This window comes from Dryas octopetala, chromosome 5, assembly GCF_963921425.1.
Source record: "Dryas octopetala chromosome 5, drDryOcto1.1, whole genome shotgun sequence".
In the NCBI taxonomy this organism is placed as follows: domain Eukaryota; kingdom Viridiplantae; phylum Streptophyta; class Magnoliopsida; order Rosales; family Rosaceae; genus Dryas; species Dryas octopetala.
The window spans coordinates 5710437-5733921 of record NC_141370.1 but is presented as its reverse complement, the minus strand read 5'-3'; the positions used below and the strand labels follow the sequence as shown (position 1 = coordinate 5733921).

Genomic DNA, 23485 nt, shown 5'->3' with positions numbered 1-23485 from the left:
CTCACATAATTGATGGCCGTAGCCAAACTTGATTGCGGCCAAGCTATTCCAACTAAGCAACCAAGCTATATATGGACAAGGAGGCTTCGACTGCAGTCTTTATAAATGATTCAAAAGTATCATGGAAGTCCATTCAACGCCCAAGGACGATGAGCCACGGCTGACGCCTAATTGTGGACTTCCATATTCATTCAGTCGTTTACTAAGGCAAGAGTCCACTCAAGTTCAAAATTTAAAGCCGACAAGTCTTGATTTGAGGGAATCTCATTAATTTCAAAGATCAAGACCATACTTAATTAGAAAAGATTTCAAGAATTTAATGCCAAAGATGTTATCTTCAAGCCCAAGTCTACTCCGAGCCCACCATGGAAGGAGTTTGAATAGTCTGGGAGATCAAGTCAATAGAAGATAAGGATCTTATCCCATCAAATCCTTGAGATTGGCTAGAAGATTTCTTTGAAGCTAAGTAATAGCCCGACCCATTAGGGTTGCCACTGAACCCTATAAATATAAGCTATTGGAGAAGCACAAAGGAATCAAAAATCAATCAAGAAAAAACCAATCAAAGCCCCACACTTTATCAAATATCATTCAAGCTTTTCAAGCTAATTAAGCTTTCTAGTTATCATGATTTAGTATTTTCTCTTTTGTAATAGTTAGTCTTGAGGGATTGAGGTTAATCTCATGAACTTATTAGGATTTTAGTTTTCTTTTCAAGTAGTTTGTAGATTACTCTTGAGGAGATCTAATGGTTTTCCTTAAGGGTTTAGTGTTTCAGAATGTTGGGTTTTTGAACATATTTCTTAATTAGTTTTAATATGCGTGTGATTTCTAATTTGCATATCGTTTATTAGGTTTATTTTCTGCACGTAATTAGGTTTATTGTTTTCTTTATCTCTTTCTTTATCGCTTTTGTAGTTTAGAATGGTGTTAGATTATGCACTTTATTAGTTCACACTCATTTTATTTCTATTAAATCTTTAGGATTACATTTGTTTTTATTGCATTTTACTTTTCCTGCATCTACTTGTTTATTTTACTTTTTATTCTCATCAACTTCACACCCATCATCCATACATCCATAATCACCCACTAAATTACTTCTATTCCATCACGCCCTCACAAAAGTCCTTGCATCATCAAGGCAGTGAGAACCTAAGACCGAGATCTCGTTCCTTCCTCGATCAATCGCTTGCTCGAAGTCAGATTTACGCTCAAAATTCACATTTGTACGCTCGGCCTACGCACACCCAATGCACACAAGAAGGACATAGTTTCCTTGATCTGCGGCCTGGTTGACACGTGGCCGTAGAGATTTTGAGGCAAACAATATCTTAACACTTTCTTTCTTGTTACCCAATGTACTTTTCCAGGAATGCTTAAAACTAAAAGTTGAAATTAATTTAATTATGAGTGTTAATTAATAGTGTTTTAGGAAGTATTGTTTTAGAATCTGGATTATAAAGTTTGGTTACACTGACTTGCATACAAAGGTTATCTATAACCTAGCTTGTAAGGTCTTAATTGGACTAGTGGGAAGTATTTAAAAAAATGTTATAAAGATTCTAAAGATAGAAAACTGAGAAAACCAATGGAAAACACTTAGAATAATAATGAAGTAATTAAATTGGCCTTGTATTTTGCCTTAAGCATGAAGCTAAGGGATAGTTGATTATTTTGGAAAATAACAAAGAGATCCTAATTAAGGGGATATTTTTGGCACCCATTGGATCATCATTCCTAATAGCTTGTCAGTCAAATTTACACTAAAGCGATATATAAAAAAGAAACTTAATTGAAAAATTAAAGGACTTCACTTGAAATCCGAAAATTCTAAAGACAATAGCTTGTCAAATTTATAAGTTTATGTTCAAGCGTAGAATATAAGAAAAAACTTAATTTTGGTAAACCTTTAATTAGGAGATGTCTGAATCTGGTGCAAATTGACAGTAACAATCATTTCGTATAATATGTTTGCTTTTGCAGGGAATATGGTAGATGATTTTAATTGGGTTTAATGGGTGAAAATATATAGTTGAACGAAGATGAGTGCTAGCTCTAGAGTCTAGACATTGAAGGGTTTCCTTTAAAATTCATTGGATTTTATTTTATTTAATGAATTTGATGGTTAAGATATAATAGGAGATAAAAAAAGAGCGAAAATATAGCGTTGGGTAAGATAGTCTTGTATTAATAATAATACTGTTCTGATGTAGTAAATAAATAGTAATGCATTTAAAATAATTTTATCACATCAGATTATTACACATAGATAGTATGCTTATTAGGGCACAAAATCTTTTCCCATGTAAAAATATGTAAGAAACAATATCTATACGCGTATATATTCAATCTAAAAAGTCTCATATATGTCCACACAGGGAAAGGGGAGAAATAAGGCAATTCAAATGGAAGAGAAAAAAAAAGAGAGAGATCAAGAAGAAAATTAACAAATTAATAGCAAGAAAGTCGTCTCAAAAAGTAGCCAAGATCGATCCAAACAACATTCTTCACTTGGTTTGTGCAGCTAGCCCTCTCCATATCATACTTTGGAATTCTCCTCAGCACCTCCCTCCACTTGTACATCTTTGGCCTTTTCCTCATGAACAGTAGTACTTTCCTTCGCTTCATCTGTGCATTTTACCTCTGATGTTTCCTTGGTTCCCTCATCACTTGTTAATTCTTTGGGAATATTCACTTTTTCTGTAATTGTTTCGTCGGTTTTTTCTTTGGTTTGTGTCTCTGCAGCTGCTGCTGCTGCATCTTCAATTGCTATCTCTGAATGATCAGCCTTGTTAGGAGGAGCATCAACAACAACATTGGTATCAGCTGAGGTCTGTTCTTCTAGAGCCTTTTCAGTCCCTTCCGATACTTCTGGTTGCTTCTCTTTTTCTGTTGAGTCCTTCCCTTCTTCATTCTGCTAAATTTCATGCATCAGTAATGGATGATTTACCAAAATGTTAGTTAATTAGAACATATATAAATTGTCTTTTCCTAATGCTAAAAAATGGTTTACTTCTAAAGTAAAATTCTCAAATCACAATCATACATAGTACAAAGAATGTACATACATATATGATTCATCTAGTTAATAAAGAAGTTATAGTTTGGTAGGATATATCTTTAAATTTCGGGAGTCCGAAACGAATTCTAATAATTGAACCCTCAATCTCTATATACATTCACGTAATTTTTTTTTTTTTCAATAAAGATCAACCAACATCATTATAATAACACAAAATTAAAATTGTAACATAATAAAATCACAAACAAAATATATAAAGGATCTATAAAATATATTCAAAATCGATTTCCTTTTCTTTACTTGGTGGGTGATCAACTTGTAAAGCTTAGTCAAGAGCTATTGAGCTACGATACAAGATTTGATTTGCAGTTGAGCAGTCGAAGAAAACAAACAGTACAGGTCCCAGTTAAAGTGGGCCTCTAAATTGCGACTTATTTGTTTGTCGTGAAGTAAAGATGTGATCGAATGCATGTCCAAGTTACCTTATACTGATTCTCTAGGACCACGTACGTAAGTATCGACCAAAGTAATCAAAGCATATATTATGTTTATTTATTTTTTTAATATTCATACCAACCAATAATAAATAAATATATTATTTACATAGAGAAAATCATCTTTCTGTGTAAAATATCTGGGAATCTAACGCAAAATCCGCAAAGCCGACAGGACATTAGACAAGCACCAAGACACGGGCCAGCTTCAAAAAAGCTAGCTACAGAATTATATGTTATTTCATTTGACAATGTGTGATTCCTTTTCACCTTGGGAATACTAGGAGTGATAGTAACACATTTCCACATTGGTTTTTTTTTTTTTTAATTTTTAGTTTTACTATTTTTCCAAACTCTGTTAAAATACTTGCTTAAAAAAACTCTGCTAAATTACTGATTAATTAATTAATTTAGTATTTTATTTTATTTTATTAGAAAATTAAGATTGTAAATATGAATTCTCCTTCTCTATAGAAAACCCCAACAGCTAGCATTTTCATAATGACATTGTATTGTGGTTCCAAAATAATAACATAATGCCAAAAAAAATGAAAAAAACCTTTCGGGTTTTGATGGGGATAGTCTATGGGACAATCTTGTAATAATGTTTTATCGTAAAGTTCTCAAATTTTAAAGAATCTAAAGAAATGAAAAAATAAAATAAAATTAAGAAGTTATAAGAAAAAAAATATATTCGATCTGAAGCCTAACTTAAGTAGAGGCATAAAGCCATGGCCATATTAATTTCTTTCTATCTAAAAAATAAAGAGTACGTATGTCTTTCATATTTATTAACTAGCTAGCTAGTTATTGATCTAGTGGTATTTTTATTGCACAATATTAAAGAGATCACAAATATAAATCTTTCCTATCTCACATCAGTTAAAAAAAAAAAATGATATTTAGGGAGAAAAAAAGCAAGAAATCCCACTAATTCAAAAAATATAGTGTTTAAACTAGTTTGTTGGTTTTGTTGGGTTTCTTGTCCTTGATAAGAAACTGCTGCTTTATTAATTATGTGAGCTAAGAGATGGCAGGCGCGCATGTATGTGTAATAATGAGAAATTAAGTTGAAAACATATATATAATAATTAAAGTAATATATATTTAATTAGCAGTGATCACGCACCTTGAACAAAAGGCTAAGAGACCGGCGTTTACTTCCTTGTTCATCATCATCATCATCATCAGCCTTGTCATCATCAACGATCTCCTTGACTCTATCATCACCAATATCACCACCACCACCACCACCGCCACCACCACCATCCTCAGCTGCTTCTTTTTGGATCTCAACTACTTCTTGAGCAACTACCACCTCCTTCTCCTTTGTCTCAAGGACTACTTCTTCCTTGGCCGGCTCCGGAGCCGGCACCGGCACCTCGCCGGCTACCGGATTGGACACCTTTGGCTTAGTCGCACACCCTCCCATCTCTCTCTTTCTCTCTCTAGGATGGTGAGAGAAAAATCAAACAAATAAAAACAAGACTAGCTATAGCAAAGATAAGAGAACAAAAAAGGAGGGAGCTAGAGAGATTGTTTATAGGGAAAGCTGAGAGAGCCTGTGTTGTTCCAACATTTGTTCCAATGCAAAAAAAATATTATTAGTTAATTTGTATCCAATACTTTATTCTAGTACTAGCTAGCTGTTATTATTTATTATACTTTTATTAATGTTGTTGCTTATAATGCAGGCGCTGTAAATTCATATCAACATATATAATTAATTGGAATTGGTATATTAATTAAGGAAGGACGTGAAGGGGCCTATGGGGAGGAACCTTTTCCTTTTGTATACACATATGTTGTCATTTACAGCTCGCCAAGCTGTACATGTGATGATGTGGAGGCTTCTGAGTTGGCTGTTTCATGGCGCGCGAGTCCTTTCCATAATCCCCATCCCACCTTGGCCTCACTCTTTATTCATCAAACGTACAATAATGAATTCTTAGTTATGCCTTTGAGATATAAAACGGAGATTTAGAGTTCAATCTATTTTATGAGTTTTTTTTAGACTAAGACCGATAGTAATTTAGGATTTTTACTAAAATCTTTTTATTTTTATTTTTTGACGGCTTTATGTTAGGTTTTAACTCTAAGGATTTAGGCTCCGCCTAAAATCTCAGAGTTAATTAAAATCTAACATACATTCTCTACAAAGCCCACTCTACAACATAGGAGGAGAAATACCATTCAAATCGGGGAAAGACTTTATTATGAATTAAAAGGATTTTCTTATAAATTAAAATAATTTTATTATGAATTAAAAGAATTTTCTTATAAATTATTATGAATTAAAATTATTTTCTTATAAATTTTAAAACATTCCCAGTCTCTATTTAAAAACTATTTTTCTAAAGGATATAAACCTATTTTTTTCTATTGTATTTGTTTTTACTTGTTTAATTTCAATTTTAATTGTGTATTACGAATTTAAAGTTATCTGGATTTTCTATTAATTTGTTTTTTCTTTACTTATTTCTACTTGACCTCTAAATTTAGCTAGTCATGTATTTATTATCTAAATGTAGGGAACAAAACATGAAATAAATTAATTTGCAACACTTTTTGGATATGATCGAGTGGAGTTACATTTACATACTCACACCTCTTTGATTTAAATTACATGGTTGGAAACGAAACAAGAAAAAATTTTAGTCCAAGTGATGAAGTGACTAAAGATGAGGTTCGATCAATTTTCTTCTATGTAAAAAAAAAAAAAAGGCCAACATATAATTCAAATATATCCTTTCGATTTGTATTATACATTTTAATTTCAAATAAAAACGTACAAACAAAGGATCTGAATCATATGTTTTAACCTCTTTATGCATGCGAGTGGGTCCATATATAGACTTTGTGTTACCAAATGGAACCAATGATTCAGATTGACCGATGTTACAAGGATTGCATGATGGAATGTGAAAAAAACAGTTTGCCCACTAAACAAATTAATGGACTATGTCCATGGAAATTTTATAAGAGTAATGCTCTATCAAAAAGCATTTTTAATTGCTACAGAAATTAAGTTAATTAATTATGTGATGAGAACTAATAAATCTGCGGCAGTTCCTTGGAATTTCAAATACACAAGATGTCAAGAACATGAGGGATATCTAATATATTAAATTTAGTTTCTTTCATACAAAAGGACAAGCCATTTATTATAATATTGCAATTCGTTTATATCTTATATCGCTTATGAAAGGAAAGTACTATAGCGTTTTTGCTTCTTCTTATAAACACTTTCTAGCTAGCCAGCTCAGGATGCAAGGTACCTGCTGAGACAGAAGAAAAGTTAAAATGTTATGTACTTTGAAAAGATACGTAATGACTAAGTAATTAGAAGTTGGAGTTAGTCCAAGTGTTTGAAAGTACGTAAGCGCAGTAATGAGCTAAAAGATAGATTTAAAGTTCGATTTCCTTTAATATAACTAAAAAGTCCAAAAAATTAGGTTCGGGCTCCTTCATTTTTAAGTACTTAACTCCTCATAGCCATTATGATTAGCAAGGGGAAAGCCACATCTCTGATATATATATTCAAATATTTTGAAGGATATTAAAGTTGAACAATCTAATAGAAAGCCATAATTAATATGTGCTGATGATATTGAAAGTTTTTTTAATTTTTGTGATGACACTGAGAAAGAATATAAAAGTATGTGTGGTGTCCTCATAATTACGTCGTGTTGGCCATACACTTTGAACCAACATATACATCTGATTTCTTCAGTCGTGCTCCGCAGACTTTAGCCTATATCATTAGAATCTTCCAGAATCCTTACTTTCGGGAGTTCGAAATTTTTGGCAGGTTCAACTCACAAAATAACCCTGTAATTCAAGTAACGAAATTGATAGAATTAGAGCATCCAACCCAAAACCAATTGGCAATGGGTGGAGAGGCCCAAGACTTATAAACACATATGCTACGTCTTAGTTTTCCGATGTGGGACATTATTCCACATTACTCTCAACAGCTGGGAGCAAAGTAGCAGACTGAGTAGTTTGACTTTTAGGGCAAAAAAAGAAAAAACATGATAAAGAGAAAGATAACTTAGAGAAGTGAGTCACGGTGAAAGAAAATGAAGGAAAGAAAAAAAAAAGTAAAAAATTAGAAAAAAAAGTAAAAAAAATAGAAAAACAAAAAGTTTAGGGTTGATTGGAGTTTGGGGTCTTTGGACAATTGGAAAAAAAAAAAAAAAAGATTTTGGGTTTCGTACTTTCGTTTAATTGTTTTTAAACCCTAATACATTTATATCCTTTAAAAATAGGTCATTTTTATGTAATTGTTAAGTAATAAACAATTTTTACAATAGTATTTACCTCCAACACACATTATATTTATTTTATTGAATATTTATTTAATTCATGATTTAATATTGTAATATAAATAAATTTGAGGTGTTATTTATATAATTATTAATTAGTGACCCATTTCTTTAACAGTATTTGTCTCCAGTGCGCATTATATTCATCTTATATCACTTGAAACCTACTATATAATTTGGTTTCTTTAATATTTTTTTATCGATGTAGTAAATAATATCTTAAATAAACATATAGTCAAGTTTCATTCAAAATTTCCGTATTTTGATAGCAATTTCCGTCGTTTTTGTCTAATTTTGTCAAAATCGAAATTTCAATTGAAATTTCCGTCGAAATTTCCATCGAAAATTTCTTCGAAACCGAAATTTTACTCCTTGTCTATGACCTTTATAAATTGGCCAAAATTAATAAATAAAAGCCAAAAAACAAATAAAAAGCAAAACAAAACAATTAAAGTCATACCTTGTGGCACTTTAAGTCTGTTCCTCCTTGATAAAACATCATTTAGCACTCTTGAATCATGAGCAGATCCCTCCCACCCACTAAGCACGTATATTTTATCACTTACCTTGAAGTACGGGTAAAACCTTGTACTTTCCCTTATTCTAGCTGGCACTGTGGGTCTAGGTTTGACCATCATGTCTACTGCTATTGTGTTCAATGCCCTCAAAATCTTATTAAAATTTCTGCTCGCAGTGGCATGTGATCCATAAAATGTTTTATGACTTAAACAATATCGAGAATTTTGGCCCACAGTGAGTAAGAATGTTGCAAGCATTTCTTCAATGCAAATATACCTTGTATCCCGTAAGAGTGTTTTTTCTCTAATGATATGGCATAACTTTAGAAACACATTAGGATACATTCTGTACAATTTCTGGAAGTGTGCAAGATCCTCATTCAATGTTGTATGTATATATTTGTATCCATTTGTAGAAATTGGTCGCCGAGCTAGAAGACGTTGAACACGTTCACAACGCATGATAGCTATAAGCTCATTTAGAACATGGAGGATTGCTTCCATTGCCATCAATGAATACCTGATTGTTTTATAAAATTCTTCTTCCACTTCTTCTTCTTCCATTTCTTCTTCCTCTACTTCATTATCTCCATGCATGTTGGACTGAGACATTATATATACAAAACCACCAGAGAAAAAAAAAATCTTTAGATGCAAGGAATGAAGTAGGATGAAAACTAATTTGTGTAGTATAATAGACATTTCATAGTAGGATAAAAACTAATTTGTGCAGTAGAATAGACATTTCCAACTCAACCTGAAAAAATTTCTTTTTGAAGCTTAATAGTTGGGGTTACATGCTTTTACTTAATACGATTGAAATCTGAATGTACCGTGCAACTACTAATCTTTCACATTTTTACAATTACCTGGTGTTCTGACATTAATCCCCACCTCTTCTGTCACAGCAATTTGTCACTTTGAAACACCTAATTCTTCAGTTGGGAGCCTGGGACATGTTAAAGCAAATAGTTTCATGAAGCAATGTGAAAGGTTGGCTTAACGTGAATGCATGCTAGAAATCAAATTAATAGGAAACCTTTCAACAAATGATTGATCATTTAATTTTTATAAGGTTTATTAGCGTCAATGTCCCCTGAAAGTAACTTTGATTTTCAATTTGCCCCTTGAAACTTCATTCCTCCCACTTTGCCCCCCAAACTTTACAAAATACCATATTCTGTTAAGTCTGTCTATGAGTTCGTAAAAAAAGCCTATGTGGCGCTTATGTAGAAGAGGCAATAAACTGCCACGTCAGCTTATTTGACGGAGCTTGTAACGGACTTGACTAAATATGATATTTTGTAAAGTTCATGGGGTAAAGTGGGAGGAATGAAGTTTCAAGGGGCAAATTGAAAATCAAAGTTACTTTCAGGGGGCATTGACGTGAATAAGCCTTTTTATAATTTGTTGGTGTGGTTTTTGACTAGTCAGGAACCACTAAAGTCATAATCACATGCAAATGCTACTCACTACTAAAAAAGTGTGAATCAATAAGCCACAAGGGCTTAGACTAATAACTACAAAAGTATATGTCATAAAGTCAAGGATGTAAATATTTTCAACATAATTTATTCTGTTAAATTATCACTGTCAATTTTCCTTTTCTAGAAAGAAGAGAAAGAAAATGTTGCTATCTTGGCAGGGAAAACATAGATTGCGTTGGGCATTAGCAACTATTGGAAGCAATATTCACACTTTTATTCTTATTGGACAAGAGGACATAACCACTAAAAATAAAGAAGAAAAGGATTATTAGTATGTTTGGTCGGAGAAGGCATCAATTGCAGCAAGAATGCCCCTGTATTTGTTCCATACTAACTTTCATAAGAATGCTCCTGTATTTGTTTCATACTAACTTTCATTGACCAACTACCAAACTAAAAAATTTGTTCCATACTAACTTTCATTGACCAACCACCAGACTAAAAAACCTTATGTCAATTTTATCACTCCAATCACGTGTCTGCCTAGGCTCAATAGTTTAGAAGTAATGCAGAAACAAGAAATAAACATTCATAGTTTAAAACTAGTTGTGCCAATTAAACTCCCATAGTGTAAAACTAGTTTCATCCATCATATAATAAAAACATCACAGTTATGAAAAAAAACAGTAAACAAGAAAACTTTTCAAAGCAAGCATAACAGACCCATTCCAGATGAAAAAAAAAAAACAAAAAACAAAAAATAACCGAATACAACTAATAACAATTAATTAAAAACCAAAAGCAATAGTATGCATTGCTACTCCAAAATGTTACACAATTCATACATAAGTCTATTCCAAAAGTTTAGTGAATTCAAACATATGCAAAACCATATAGTTTCATCTCTAAAATAAGTACTCATTTCAACAATTTCATCTCCAAAAGAACCACTCATTCCATCAATTCGAAAAATGTCCAATCCGACCGCTCTTCATGTGTCATCTTCAAGAATTCAATTTTCTTTGCTCTAGTATTAAGCAAATTAAGCACCTTAAAGTGAGCACGATTATCTAAGTTTGGGATCTCCTTGATAGCATCCCAACAACTATTCTCTTTTTCCCTTGTTTGCAATAGGCTATGAATTCCTTGAAATTCAGTAGCAATTGAATCAATGGAATGAACTAGTATGTCTATAACATCAGATTGAGTGTTGTTCTCAAATGGGGTAGGATTCCCTTCATACTCAGCTCTATTTCATTTTCTACTTGTTGGTGGAACATCTGAACTCATGGGCTGAGAGGGTAATGGTGGAGTTGATTGCCTGGGAGATGGTTCTTGATCTAAAGGTTCATGCTCACTTAGTATGAATGCCATAGCACCATGATCATATATTAAGTCATCTATCCCAACATCTCTACTTTCTTTTACTCCAAATGTTCTTGCTTCAGTATCATCACCTAATCCAATGGAGTGTCTCCCAACAGCAGTTCCATTTCCGACTGCAATTCTCAAATCTTCATAGTCAGGAAAAGTTTACGTGTGATAACTTCTATGGATAGGATGAGACTAGCAAAGAATAAAAATATAACAAATGTTAATATATGCAACATATAATAATAAACTATATATGCATTTTTTTTTAATATATACAAGAAGCTCACCTTAAAGTAATCTTTCCAAACTTCGTCACTAGCAATGAACTTATTTATCACAAGGTCTCATCCAAACCCAAAGCTATGACGCATAAGCTCAGAAAAGTACTGGTATCGATGTTCATACTATTTCAATCGGCTTAGATATTGTGATTAAGTCCTTTGACAGTTGAGTTTTCCATTAAGAGCAGGAAGTATCTTTTTCTCTACAGTTACCTTGCTCAATAAGCCATTACTATCACGCCATCCACGATTGGCGGCGTCAACCATGAGCTTTAGCAATTCATTGCTCTCTTCCACCGTCCATATTTTATATTTTTCCGTAACTCTGCCATTTCCTTTGACGTTTCCTTGTTGTGAATCTCCCATTAATAATATTACTAGCTATATTTTACATGCCAAGTGTTAATAACTAAAAATTAACATAAGAAAACAAAACAAGTTGCAAGAAATAACTCTAAACACCAAATATTATTTGCCTTCAATAATCACTTTCATCCAAAAAAAAAGAAGAAGAAAGATATGAAAAAAGAAAAAAGAAACACCAGGCTCAATCATACATTGCAACTGCACTAACACTTCTGATATTTCAACATGCTAGTACACTAGTATTGTACGTTGATGAATGATATGATGATATGCTATGGTTAGAGCTTTAAAAAAGCAACACCTAGCTTGTTGTTTTCTATATCACTAATGTACATGAACATATAAGAAAAGGATACATGATTTCTAAAGAAACTAGTTGAGAATTAACTTGTCAAAAACGAATTGCAATTTACACACTAATAGGTTAGATCAATAAATGAGAAAAAAGATCATCAAAAAATACATAAGTATCGTATCTTTCTGCTATAGTGTCAACACCCATCATATCCATAGACCATAAACCCATCATATGTAGCAAAAAACATATATCCTAAATCCAACATATTTGCAAGGCACCCATAAACCCTAAGCCCATCATATCCAAAGAAATAAACATCAAAATCAGGAAATAACAAACAATTTAACAAACAAAACAAGAATAACACCATCAACGAAGCATAACAAACAGGCCAGAAAAAAAAATTTATACAAAGAAAGAAAGACATAGCACTTATCTAACCCACCCAAACTCTTATCTCTTTTCTATAATCAAGTTGAAATCAAGCATAACTATCACTATAAACTAGCAACCCATGAAAGAGATGAGAAAACTATATACTACCCAATGAATCTGTGCAAAAGATGAAGAGAAATAACCGTGAAATCAAAGCTCTGGATGAGAAAGAATGGTGTTGGTCGATGAGAAATAACCGTGAAATCAAGCTATGGCTTCCTCCCTCAACAACGTTTGGTGTCCTCCTTCCTTTCAAAGAAGTGTTGTGCGCCTGTTCATCTTACCACGTTGTTTCACGTCAAAAGTCAGTGAGGGGAATTTGAGAGAAATCAGGAGGTTTGGTATTTATACCTAAAGCCCAAAAGTCTTTCAAAGTCTATTAACCTGAGAACTCTTTGAAAGTCATTGACATTTTGAGTACTATATGACTTTTATAGACTTTTAAAGAGTCTTGAATGAGTACCCCCAGACTTTTATAGACTTTTTAAAGTCTATAAAATTCTTGATTGAGTACCCCTGACTTCTTAAGTCTTTAAAAGTCATTAAACGTTTAGATTGAGTACACCCCCCTTAAATTCTATGTGCTTGATAATTGATTAGGATTTGGGTATTGTGATTTTGGCATTAGAATTTGTTTATGATCAACCATGAGCATGTTTTAATTGGGCCATTGAGAATAGGAATCATAAATTGTGTAGTTAGTCTTTTGACGGTGAGTTTTCACTGAGATCAATTTCTTCTAGTTTCTCTGTGACGGTGCTGGAACGGTCTTGCATACATTTTGGTGCAAGCATAGTCTTTTGAAGGGCACATGGTTTTTGTGCCGTGGGAGACCCTTCAAGTTCCTTGGTCTGAGCACACATATATCCCACGACACTTTCTCCTCCAGTCTTAGGGCCTTTCTACAAAGCGTAGTTAGGCCGCGCAACCCGTCATAATCGGTAGGCTACACGTCCTTCTGGAAGGGCAATTATGAAGCATTGAGGTGGGACGTAGGCATAAGCACTACTTCCTCCATGCATGCACTTTTCTTGGTCAAAGATGGTCATGAGCTCTTCATCGTTCAGGTCTCGAATATGAGACCAGGAAGGTAGAGGTGTACCAGAAACTTTCAAGGGATTATTATTTTCCTGGGTGAAATCATTGTAGAACTGAGCTTCAGTGTAGTGAGCCTCCTCCTGGTTGAAAGGCATTTGGTTGTTTGGTATGTGGATGTGCCTTAACCCTAACCGTCCCTTTACACACTGATGGTAGATAGAACCAATGAGCTTATGCTTGTTAATCTAGGTTCGTCCAAGAAAAGCGTGATAAGCAACCGAAGCATCTAGGACATGGAATTTGGTCAAAGATCGAATGGGTCCAACTATATATACCCCATGGTGTCTTCACTTCCACTTCCAAAACCTCCTATAGTGATTCCAGATTTCATGATCCTTGATGTTGGTATGCCTGTAGCCTGGATGTTCTATAGTGGGTCCTACTTTCAAGTCCAACTAGATGTTCTCTGGATTTTTGACAGGTATTGTTAAATTGGGTTGTGGTGACCTTCTCCTCGTGTTGAAAGTACTTTTTGTAAAACTTTCTTGTCATCTCTTCCCATTTCTAAATGAAGCATGGCGCTAGGGTAGTGTACCACGTGTAGGCACGATCGGTAAACGTCTTTGAAAACTCTCGGAGACAAAGGTTGTAGTCACCGTCATGAGGCTCAAGTGCATCAATGAAGCGGCTTATGTGCTCCTTTGGACTGCCTTTCCTCCTATCAAAAAGGACAAAAGTGGGCATTTCATAGTTTTTTGGGTAAGGAAGTTGAAGCAAGCTTGCTGGGTAAGGTGGTTGAGGAATGTACTTCCAATCTTCGGAAGTCTTGTGGAGTTCTTTTTTCAGCATGGTGAGGACATCCTCTTAGGTGACAAAATAGGGTTCTTTGTGCGTGGATCCTTTAGCTGTGAAGTTTTCATGAGGGACCTTCTCACGAGGAGGTTCGTCATTATGGCCGTTTGGCTTGGCTGTGGATAGAGAATTTTGGAGTTCTTTCACTGTCCATTATCTCCTTTTGTGCACGTCCCAAGGAGTGGAGAGTTTGCACAATGTCTGGAATGGTATATTCCACATCCTCCACTAGCTCTTCCTCATGATGGGCGGAGTCGTTTTGTCTAGAGATGGAGTCTCCATGCTCTGGCTGCTCTTAAGAGAGTATCGTGTTGCGATCATTGTTGTTCTTGTTCTTCTTGTTGTTGCGGGGTGGAGCCATAATAAGAATCACAGCCTAGTCCCTAGCAGAGTCGCCAATTTATGTTAGGACCTTTTTTGTGAAGACTTGTACGGGTTTGGAGAGATTAGTCTAGCCCGCTTCTTAGTTAGAGAGACTAGGCCCAGAGTGTCTTGAAGAGCGTAAACTTTAAGGAAAACTCTGTTGTGCTCTCGGAGCTCCAAGTGTTTCTCGAGAGATTAAACTTGCACTTAAATTTTTTAATTGGTTAGGTTTGTAGTTAAAAACTTTTCAAAAACAAGAATTGAGAGTAATTTATTATTTTTTTCTTAAAGACTTAGGTTAACTAAGTGATGAAAGTAATTGAGATAGGTGTTATGATTAGACTATGTCTTGGATTCCTCTTACGTAACAAAAAAGAAAAAATCAATTTTATAATTTTGGGATCTCATCCAATCCGCAAAGTCATGGAAATCGATCAAATTGAATTGGTGGGTTTGAACTTTGAACGGATTGGATTGGATTTTGATCACCCCTATGAAGCAGCTCACAAGCATTGTTCTACAAATAATGGAGTCAAAGCTTCAAAAGTCGAGGTGAGAAGACAGAAGTGGAGTTGAACCGCTGTGACGAGAAAGTGGGAAATGGAGGAAGGCGAGAGGGAACGATATTCACAATTGTACCCACAACAACAAGAAGAAGAGCCGCTAAAGAAGAAGAAGAAGAAGAATAAAAAGCAGGTTCTGCCTCCTGTTTCGTTAGTGGTTGAAAAGACGTCGTTGATTGAAGATGCGGTGGGTCGTAAGAAGAAGAAAAAAGGGGAGGGCAAGGGTTATGCGAATTTCTCCATCTTCAGTGGACCTGTTCAAAGCCAAACCCATGAGGAAGTGGAAGAGGAAAACCCAATGAAGGAGAAGAGTGAGGAAAAGAAAAGGAGAAAGAAGGCTCAAATTGATTCATCACCACCACCCATTTTGTGTTGTGCTCCTGGTCTTGAATTTGATGATTCATCTGCAAATGGGTTTGTGTATGCCAATGCCGACGACCACAAGAGGACAAGGAAAGCCCCAAAACGACGTCGCGTGGCACAGCGGGAGCGGGTGGTTTCTCCGTATTTTCAGAATCGAGGAGGAGATAGAGACAAAAATGGTAAGATATTCTTCGCAACCTCCTCTTCTCCCAATTCAGAGTCAGACATTGTGAGTGTTGTAGCGGAGACTGCAACTGAGAATAAAACGAAGAAAAAGGAACAAGTAAATTTCAATGTGGGTGTATCTGACAATGAGTTTTGTGATTGTATTAGCAGCGTCAAAAAGAAGAGGAGTAGGAGACCAAATGAAGATGAACATGATAAAAGTACAAGTCACAGCAATGTGACTGCTACGGAACCCATTCACAAGGATCAAAGTATGGAATTACAAACAGGTAGTGGTGTAGCCAATGATGATGTGAATTCAGTGGAGGTATTAGGTGGTAATGGCATTGTAAAGAAAAAGAAGAAAAAGAAGAAGGAGAGGGGAAACTGTAACACAATTGGTGCTGTCAATGTCGTTGCGGTAGTAAGGGAGAACAAAAGGAATGTGGAAGACAAATCAGAGTTCAATCACCAAAGAAAGGCTAATCAATGTAATTATAATGAGATTTTGAAACTTGAGGATGTGCTTTCGCAATTTGTTTATACGGGAGGTGGTGTTAGCATGACCAACGCACGGAATGACAAACATAAGATGGTCACAAAGGTGCAAACTCATTCTCCAAGTCGAACTAGTATTATGAACAAACAAGTGGTGGATCAAGAGAAGGATGAGGAGAAAAAATATCATAAGGAAACAACAGCCGACTTCCCAATTAATAACATTATCAATTCTTCCATTCTAGCTAGAGAGAGTGGCAGGAACTCAGTTGAGGAGCATGCCACGATGCCAAGCACCTGTGGAAGCTTCATTGAAGAGAAAGTGCATCAGAATAGTGCAGAATATCACATGGTTTCTTCCAAGAGGAGAAAGAAAAATGAAAATGCGCAAAGTATAGCACAAGTGGAAGTCCAAAATGTTTCGCCTTACTTCCAAACCTCAAGAGTGCAAGAAGCGGTGGTAAATGAGGGTGAGGATACCAAACTTAAACCACCTAAATGGTGTTCAAAAACTAGTTCCAACTCTGTGAAGGTCTCTCCCTATTTTCAGAAAGAATCCAAAGAAGATAATGCAGATGGTTTCTTCCATGAGGAGGAAGAAACTTGTCCCAAGTCTGTGAAGGTTTCTTTCAAGAGGAGGAAGAAAAACGAAAATCTGCAAAGAATAGCACATTTGGAAGTCCAAAACGTTTCCCCGTACTTCCAAACCGCAAGAGTGAAAGAAGTAGTTGTAAATGAGGGTGAGGATACAAAAGTTAAACCACTTAAACAGTGTTCAAAAACAAGTTCCAACTCTGTGAAGGTGTCTCCCTACTTTCAGAAAGAATCCAAAGAAGATAGTGCAAATGGTTTCTTCCAACAAGAGGAAGAAACTCATTCTAAGTCTGTGAAGGTTTCTTCCAAGACGAGGAAGAAAAATGAAAATCCGAAAAGAATAGCCCATGTGGAAAAGGTTTCCCCTTACTTCCAAACCTCAAGAGTGCAAGAAGTGGTGGTAAATGAGGGTGAGGATACAAAAGTTAAACCACCTAAACGGTGTTCAAAAACTTGTTCCAACTCTGTGAAGCTGTCTCCTTACTTTCAGAAAGAATCCAAAGAAGAAGAAAATGCAGATTGCCACTTGTTGGAAAGTAAAAAGAGGCGTAAGAGATCTCTGATAGTTAAGACTTCTCTTTCTGCTTCCCAGAAGAAAGACGAAGCATACCGAAAGAAAACTGCAGATAACACATGGATTCCTCCTCACTCTGAAGTTGGTCTCCTCCAAGAGGATCATTTCCATGATCCTTGGAGAGTATTGGTGATATGCATGCTCCTTAATCGGACAACAGGATTGCAGGTCTTGTTTCTTTATATATTCTCATTGTTTGACTACTTGATTATCCATATATTATTGGAGATTTGGATTACTGTAAGGAATAGTGCCATTCCTTACCAAAAATGTGTTTTCTGCCTATTCTTTGTATCTTTTGGTAGATGTTTGCTCAGCTTTATGCTTTTATTTATGTTGCTAACATCATGGTATGTTAGTAATTTTCCTGTCTTGTTAGGAACTTCATGGTTTTAAAGTACTGAACATTGACAATTGAGTAGTTAGTAGAATGACATCCAAATGGAAATTGACTAAAATTATTGCAATATGAGTTCCTAATAAATTAGATTCTTTTTGAATCATATATTGTATGGTAATGATTATACACAGCCTTCGTGTGTTAGGAATGGAAAAAAAATTTCAAGATTATAAACTTCAACTTACAATTTTAGTTTCTCTACACCTGTCCTTAGGGAGGGATGGGAGTTTTATTTTAATTCCAAACACTAATTCTGTATAATTAAATTAGAATACAATTGCATTGAAAGTCAGTATGGGAAATTTAAATCTTAAGTTTATGAGGAGTTGAAGACACTCAAGCAGGCCATTGATGCCATCAAGACACAATAAGTATTTAAGTAGTAATTTTGCAATAATTTATTGGATAAAATCTACTATAGTATAGTCTGCCTTTGAATACCACAGGTATATGCTATTGCTTAATTCCATTATGAATGGGCAATATCTGCAGTTAGCTTTCATTGTCAAATTTCCACTCTTATCCTCACATTTTCAGGAAGGCTAGTAGCTTCTCCCCCATCTTTTATTATATCAATATTAGATTCAGCCGTAAAACAATTAGCATAGAACGTTTAGCTCTTCTCATCAATGCAGAATTTTACTGAATGCTTTCATCATGGACTTTTGAGTCACTCAATTGCCTAGGATAAGACAGAAGGGAAGACCTGGATTCATGCAGCCAACACAGATAATTGGGACAAGGCTTTTGTTGCTCTCTTTGTTGTGCCATAAATTGGTTGTTAATGTCATGGGCGTAGGCAACATTTAGTATAAGCCATCTGTTTATTTCTATTTGGATTTAATATATGCAATTTCCAAATGCAAAGGTTCTCTCAAGGCGCTTAGGTCCTTGTATTCCCTGTTATACTTGCCTGAGTGAAGAAAGGCACTTTATGTGAAATTGATCCGTGAATATATCAAAACGGAACGACAATTTGCAATGAGTGAAAATTAATGATATAAACATGAATTACAGATTTTGTAGAGGAAGCAGTTCTATTTGGAGTCTTGGATTCACAAGTCTGGAAACTGCAATATTACATTTCCTAGCCAAGAGTGCAAGTAACAAGCATCATCTACCAACTTCTGTGTCCAATCTATGAGTTTGTTCTGTGTAATTCTGACATACATTTGTTGTGTTTATGGATATGCTGTCTGATACATTAGCTAAGAGGTCGTCAAATGCTTGCAAGTAGTACCCCTATTTTGTAGCTTCTGCTGCAACTGTGAGTCTGTACCTCAACCCCTAGATGCTAGTTAATTGGTTCATTCACTTGGGTTCTCACACTTAGGAAAAATCAAAGTTGAGGTTCTACTGCAACTCTTTGTTGGTCACCCTGAAAATTTGTCATGGTTAGCTCTACACAAAGAGTTCTGAATGCCCTATTAACCACAAGAAGGGCGAAAGCAAGGGGAAAAAGAGTAGTAGCCTGAGTTCTGGAGTGTTCTTTGATTGTGAGCTTAACGCTTATTTATATTCACCTAAAATCATTTTGTCCACTGGGAGCTTGGTAGATTTAAACTTTTCTTCTGTCATTAATGTTTCTGCTCCCCCTAAAATTTTGCTAAGAAATTGTTGCCTCCCATGCTTGTGTGACATCCAACAGCCTTATCAATATGTATGACTTTGTTAAAAATAGTTGAATATGTCACATTTGAAAGTGATGACCAACTGCAGCCGTTTGCTACCATGCCTCATTAATTTTGTTCTACTTTATCAAGCTTCGTACTGCCATTAGTGGCTGGGTGCCCTTTGGGGACCTGGATCATTATCTGTCATGCGTTTTTCGGTAGCATTTGTACAGATGATGCAGGAGCATCTCCTAGGGTTCCAAGACTTATTATTATTTTTTAGTAGCTTTTTAATTTTTATTTCCTAGCTGGATTTAGAGTCTAGTTTCCTTATTTCATTAGGTCTTTTAAGGTAATTTTACTTTATGTTTTCCTAGTTAGTTTAGGTTTATGCTTTTCCTAGTTATCTTAGGTTTATGCTTTTCCTAGTTATCTTAGGTTTATGTTTTCCCTATATATAAGCTTAAGGCTTAGGTTGTAATAGACAGTTTTTGGCATAATATTATTCAGAGATTTCTGATGTGAGAGTTTCTCTTGGGTATGCTTCTGTCTTACAGCAACAGACCTGTGATTGCATTAAAATATCTGAACAAATTTTTCTAGTTGATATCTCTATCCAGTGTTGCTTTCTTGTGTCATCTGTGATGTGCCTTAAATAAGGTATGATCCCACGAAAATCCATATGTGATGCCTAGATTTGCCCTACTTATAATTTGATTTTGTGCAGGGCTGTTGCCACGCTACCATCTTGGTTTTTTTTTTTTTTTTCCCGAAAAAAATTATTAAACTATCATGTTAAAACGCCACCTATGATCCATTTACTACTTACTACCATCTTCCCTGTGACCCACAAGCTTTTAAAATACTCTTTATCTGCTTTCCATTTCAAATCTTACAATCCCTGCAACAAAAGAGTTGCAAAATGATCAAGAATTTAATAGGATGATAACTAAAAAAGTGAAGTGCTTCGAAATTTGGTTTGATTTCAAGGATGCTGAAATTTGAAAGTTTTTGAAAGATTTCTGATGATTTTCTATATTAATCAAGTAACTTCTTGTGCTTATATTTAGATCACTTTAGACTTGTTTCATATTTCTGCAGTCTTGAATTATTTATTGTCTTCACTTTAATACCTTCTGGTGCTCTTTCAATTCTGTATGAATTATGTGTCCTTTCCATTCCTATTGGAACAATAACCTCAGAATTTCTCACACCATTCAGGTCTTGAATATCACAATCAGAGGATTCTAACCCCAAATTTTTTTGCAGCATCCATTACACTTCCTGCAACCTTTCAGACCTTAGATTGGATACTTTTCAACCGTTGTTGATCCATAATTGGTGAATCCTCACATTAGCCCAATAAACCATTAAACCAACCTCTTTTCTGCTGATTTAGCCAACATAAAAAAAAAAAAAAAAAATGATAGGTAAATAGATTATAACCTAAAGTGTGGTGCTATGTCAGTTTTGGCATCATAACATCCTGGTCTTTGTCAATTTGGTACCACTGTGACAGACTCTTCAGAAGTCTTGGATAGGACTAGGGTAGCGTGCATCTTAAATTAAACTGATATTGGGCATCACTTATGACTTTGATTTGTGATTAGAGACTGGAAAACGGAAGTTTAGCCACATTTCTGGAAAGTTCCTTATCATTCAGGGAGACAACTAGGCTTTCCATTGATAAACAATTTATTGCTGTCAGAAAAAAAAGATGCAGGACATTGACTGTTAGAATTTTCAATCTAATAGGGTTGCAATTCTAACTGTTCAATATCATTTATAAAGGTGGCTGTTTTGTAATCTTTATGAAATGATATGGTTGCTATTTGTTAATTGTGCAGTCTAGGTTGCCACATAAGTACAGTATAATTATAAATTTTGTTTTTGTTAAATATATAAATTACACTGAAATCACTAACCTAAGTTATGTTTCTTTGGTTTGGGCTTTTCCTTTATACTTGAATATAATGGATCCGTGGTGTGGTTTCATGCGATCCTTGATCTTGTGTTAGACTGTGGATAAAAATAATGATTTTGACGTTTGATACTCTTTTGAAAATGATGGATTATCAATGGTATGGAAAGATGTGGAGATTGATTCTTTTTCCTTGCTATTTTTATGTCTGAATTTCTTGATGGATTATACTTTTCAATGCAGGCTAAAAGAGTTATATCAGATCTCTTCACTTTGTGTCCCAATGCAATTGCTGCAACTGAGACTGCCACAGAGGATATAGAAAATATTATACAAACTCTTGGTCTACAAAAGAAAAGGGCAGTGATGTTAAAGCGTTTCTCTGAGGAGTATTTGGGGGAAAGATGGACCCATGTAACTGAGTTGCATGGTGTTGGCAAGTAAATTGGCTAATTTTTGATCCTTTTATTTTCTTATTCTTTTTCTGTTTTTATTATTCCTGTTTGTTTGGTAATGCTATATTCATATGTTAAAATAACACCATAACCTGCCAAGCCTGGATAAAAGGGCCTCCAATATAGCTTGCATGACATGACAAAAGACATAAACAGTGTTTTTTTCTTTTCTATTTTTCTTTCATTAATGACCAAGATTCAGCAATCCAACCTCTATGTTTGATGACCTCAAATGCATGATGTGGCACAGTGTGAAATGTTCATTGTCTTATCAATGTTTGAGATTTTGTCGAGTCCAAAACTATAGGAGTTGTCCCCAAACTCTAGAGGAGCCAATTTCACCCCCCCCCTCCCATTCTCTTCCAATGTCATACAAGCTATTGAACTTTATCTTGTGGAAATTGAATTTTCCCCTTTTTTTTGGGCTAGGTATGCAGCTGATGCATATGCAATATTTTGCACAGGAAAGTGGGACCGAGTGAGACCTACTGACCACATGCTAAATTATTATTGGGATTTTCTCTGCAGGATTAGACATACATTGTAAGAGGCAGTTAACAGTTTTGTTTGAGAGCAGGGACTTTTTGTTTAAAACTTACGTGTATAGGTTTTTACACTAGGGTGTCATGCTTCTAGATTTTTTTTTTTTTTTTTTTTTATAAATTTATGAATTTTGGGAACCTTTTGTAAGTAGGCATACTTTTCTTTTTAGCTTTGTAACTTAAAGGAATGGCTGCTTGTCCTGAAATTTTTTTTACAGACAATTTAGTGTTTCATGCATAAATATTTTAGCCAAGATTCAAATGTCTTTGATGATTAAATATTTGTTTTAGCGTGGAATTCAAAGACAAGTATGCTGTAGTGTTCACTGTGTTTCTTCAGAAAATAACCTTGTGGAAGTGTTCTGGATCGATGTATATAAAGGGTTTATTTTGCACGCACAAGGAAAGAGACCAAAAAAGCTAATGAAACCAGCAAGTAACAACCAGAATATTGTTTTTGTTTTTTTGGGCAGTCAACAATTAACCATGATTCTGTAATTAAAGTCAATAGTCAACAACCATGACTGAGTCATTGACCGGCAAAAATAGCAATAAATCATCCAAAAAGGGTAATTCTAATGTGGTTGTCCCTCCCAAAAACCAGTGATTTGAGGAATTTTATAACTAACTAAGCAAAGGCAATTGTGGATTTTTTGTGTGATGTGGCAGGCAGGCCCAACTCCAATGGTTGCAATTCATTCATGGGTTTTGGGACCAATTTTGTTTGACCTCACTGGCTCCTGAGTGTATGCCAGAAAACCATGCCTTAACTTTTAGTCCTCCTTCATCACTTTCTTTCTTATTTATGTCTTGTTCTCACATTTTGAGTTGCACAACAAACTTTTGTACCCTTAAATCACCAAAGAGGTATCATCAACTCTTCATTTATGAGATTTGAACCTGGAACCTTCTCTCCAGTCATATTCTTCGTCAGTTGTTTCAATTCGTAACTACTTTTTTTTTTTCTCAATTAACTCTCCTTCCAATTTGAATTCTCT

General features: G+C 34.9%; 3 protein-coding genes across 3 annotated transcripts; 1 reads left to right on the top strand and 2 right to left on the bottom strand.

Moving 5' to 3' along the window:
- Positions 1 to 2362: 2362 nt before the first annotated feature.
- LOC147283757 (uncharacterized) lies at positions 2363 to 4951 on the bottom strand. The gene is made up of 2 exons (XM_086245488.1): positions 4649 to 4951; positions 2363 to 2917 (listed from the first exon to the last, which is right to left on the bottom strand). The coding sequence occupies exons 1-2, from the start codon at positions 4949 to 4951 to the stop codon at positions 2543 to 2545; spliced, it is 678 nt and encodes a 225-aa protein (XP_086101614.1). The 3' UTR covers positions 2363 to 2542.
- A 5792-nt stretch (positions 4952 to 10743) lies between these two features.
- On the bottom strand, positions 10744 to 11813 carry LOC147283756 (uncharacterized protein At2g29880-like). The gene is made up of 3 exons (XM_086245581.1): positions 11661 to 11813; positions 11058 to 11322; positions 10744 to 10937 (listed from the first exon to the last, which is right to left on the bottom strand). Exons 1-3 carry the CDS (start codon positions 11811 to 11813, stop codon positions 10744 to 10746), a joined length of 612 nt encoding a protein of 203 aa, XP_086101707.1.
- A 3467-nt stretch (positions 11814 to 15280) lies between these two features.
- On the top strand, positions 15281 to 22695 carry LOC147283755 (DNA glycosylase superfamily protein). The gene is made up of 3 exons (XM_086244216.1): positions 15281 to 17724; positions 21734 to 21930; positions 22375 to 22695. Exons 1-3 carry the CDS (start codon positions 15400 to 15402, stop codon positions 22490 to 22492), a joined length of 2640 nt encoding a protein of 879 aa, XP_086100342.1. The 5' UTR covers positions 15281 to 15399; the 3' UTR covers positions 22493 to 22695.
- Positions 22696 to 23485: the final 790 nt, after the last annotated feature.

Bases quoted from the DNA above. Each gene is read 5' to 3' on its own strand.
- LOC147283755 (XM_086244216.1), top strand. From the start codon at position 15,400: ATGGAGGAAGGCGAGAGGGAACGATATTCACAATTGTACCCACAACAA. The intron at 17,725-21,733 runs GTCTTGTTTCTT...TTTTCAATGCAG, and splicing joins ATCGGACAACAGGATTGCAG to GCTAAAAGAGTTATATCAGA. The intron at 21,931-22,374 runs GTAAATTGGCTA...TTTTTGGGCTAG, and splicing joins GAGTTGCATGGTGTTGGCAA to GTATGCAGCTGATGCATATG.
- LOC147283756 (XM_086245581.1), bottom strand. From the start codon at position 11,813: ATGGGAGATTCACAACAAGGAAACGTCAAAGGAAATGGCAGAGTTACG. The intron at 11,323-11,660 runs GTAACTGTAGAG...CACACGTAAACT, and splicing joins GTAATGGCTTATTGAGCAAG to TTTCCTGACTATGAAGATTT. The intron at 10,938-11,057 runs GTAGAAAATGAA...CTGAATTTCAAG, and splicing joins TTCAGATGTTCCACCAACAA to GAATTCATAGCCTATTGCAA.
- LOC147283757 (XM_086245488.1), bottom strand. From the start codon at position 4,951: ATGGGAGGGTGTGCGACTAAGCCAAAGGTGTCCAATCCGGTAGCCGGC. The intron at 2,918-4,648 runs GTGCGTGATCAC...GAAATTTAGCAG, and splicing joins CTCTTAGCCTTTTGTTCAAG to AATGAAGAAGGGAAGGACTC.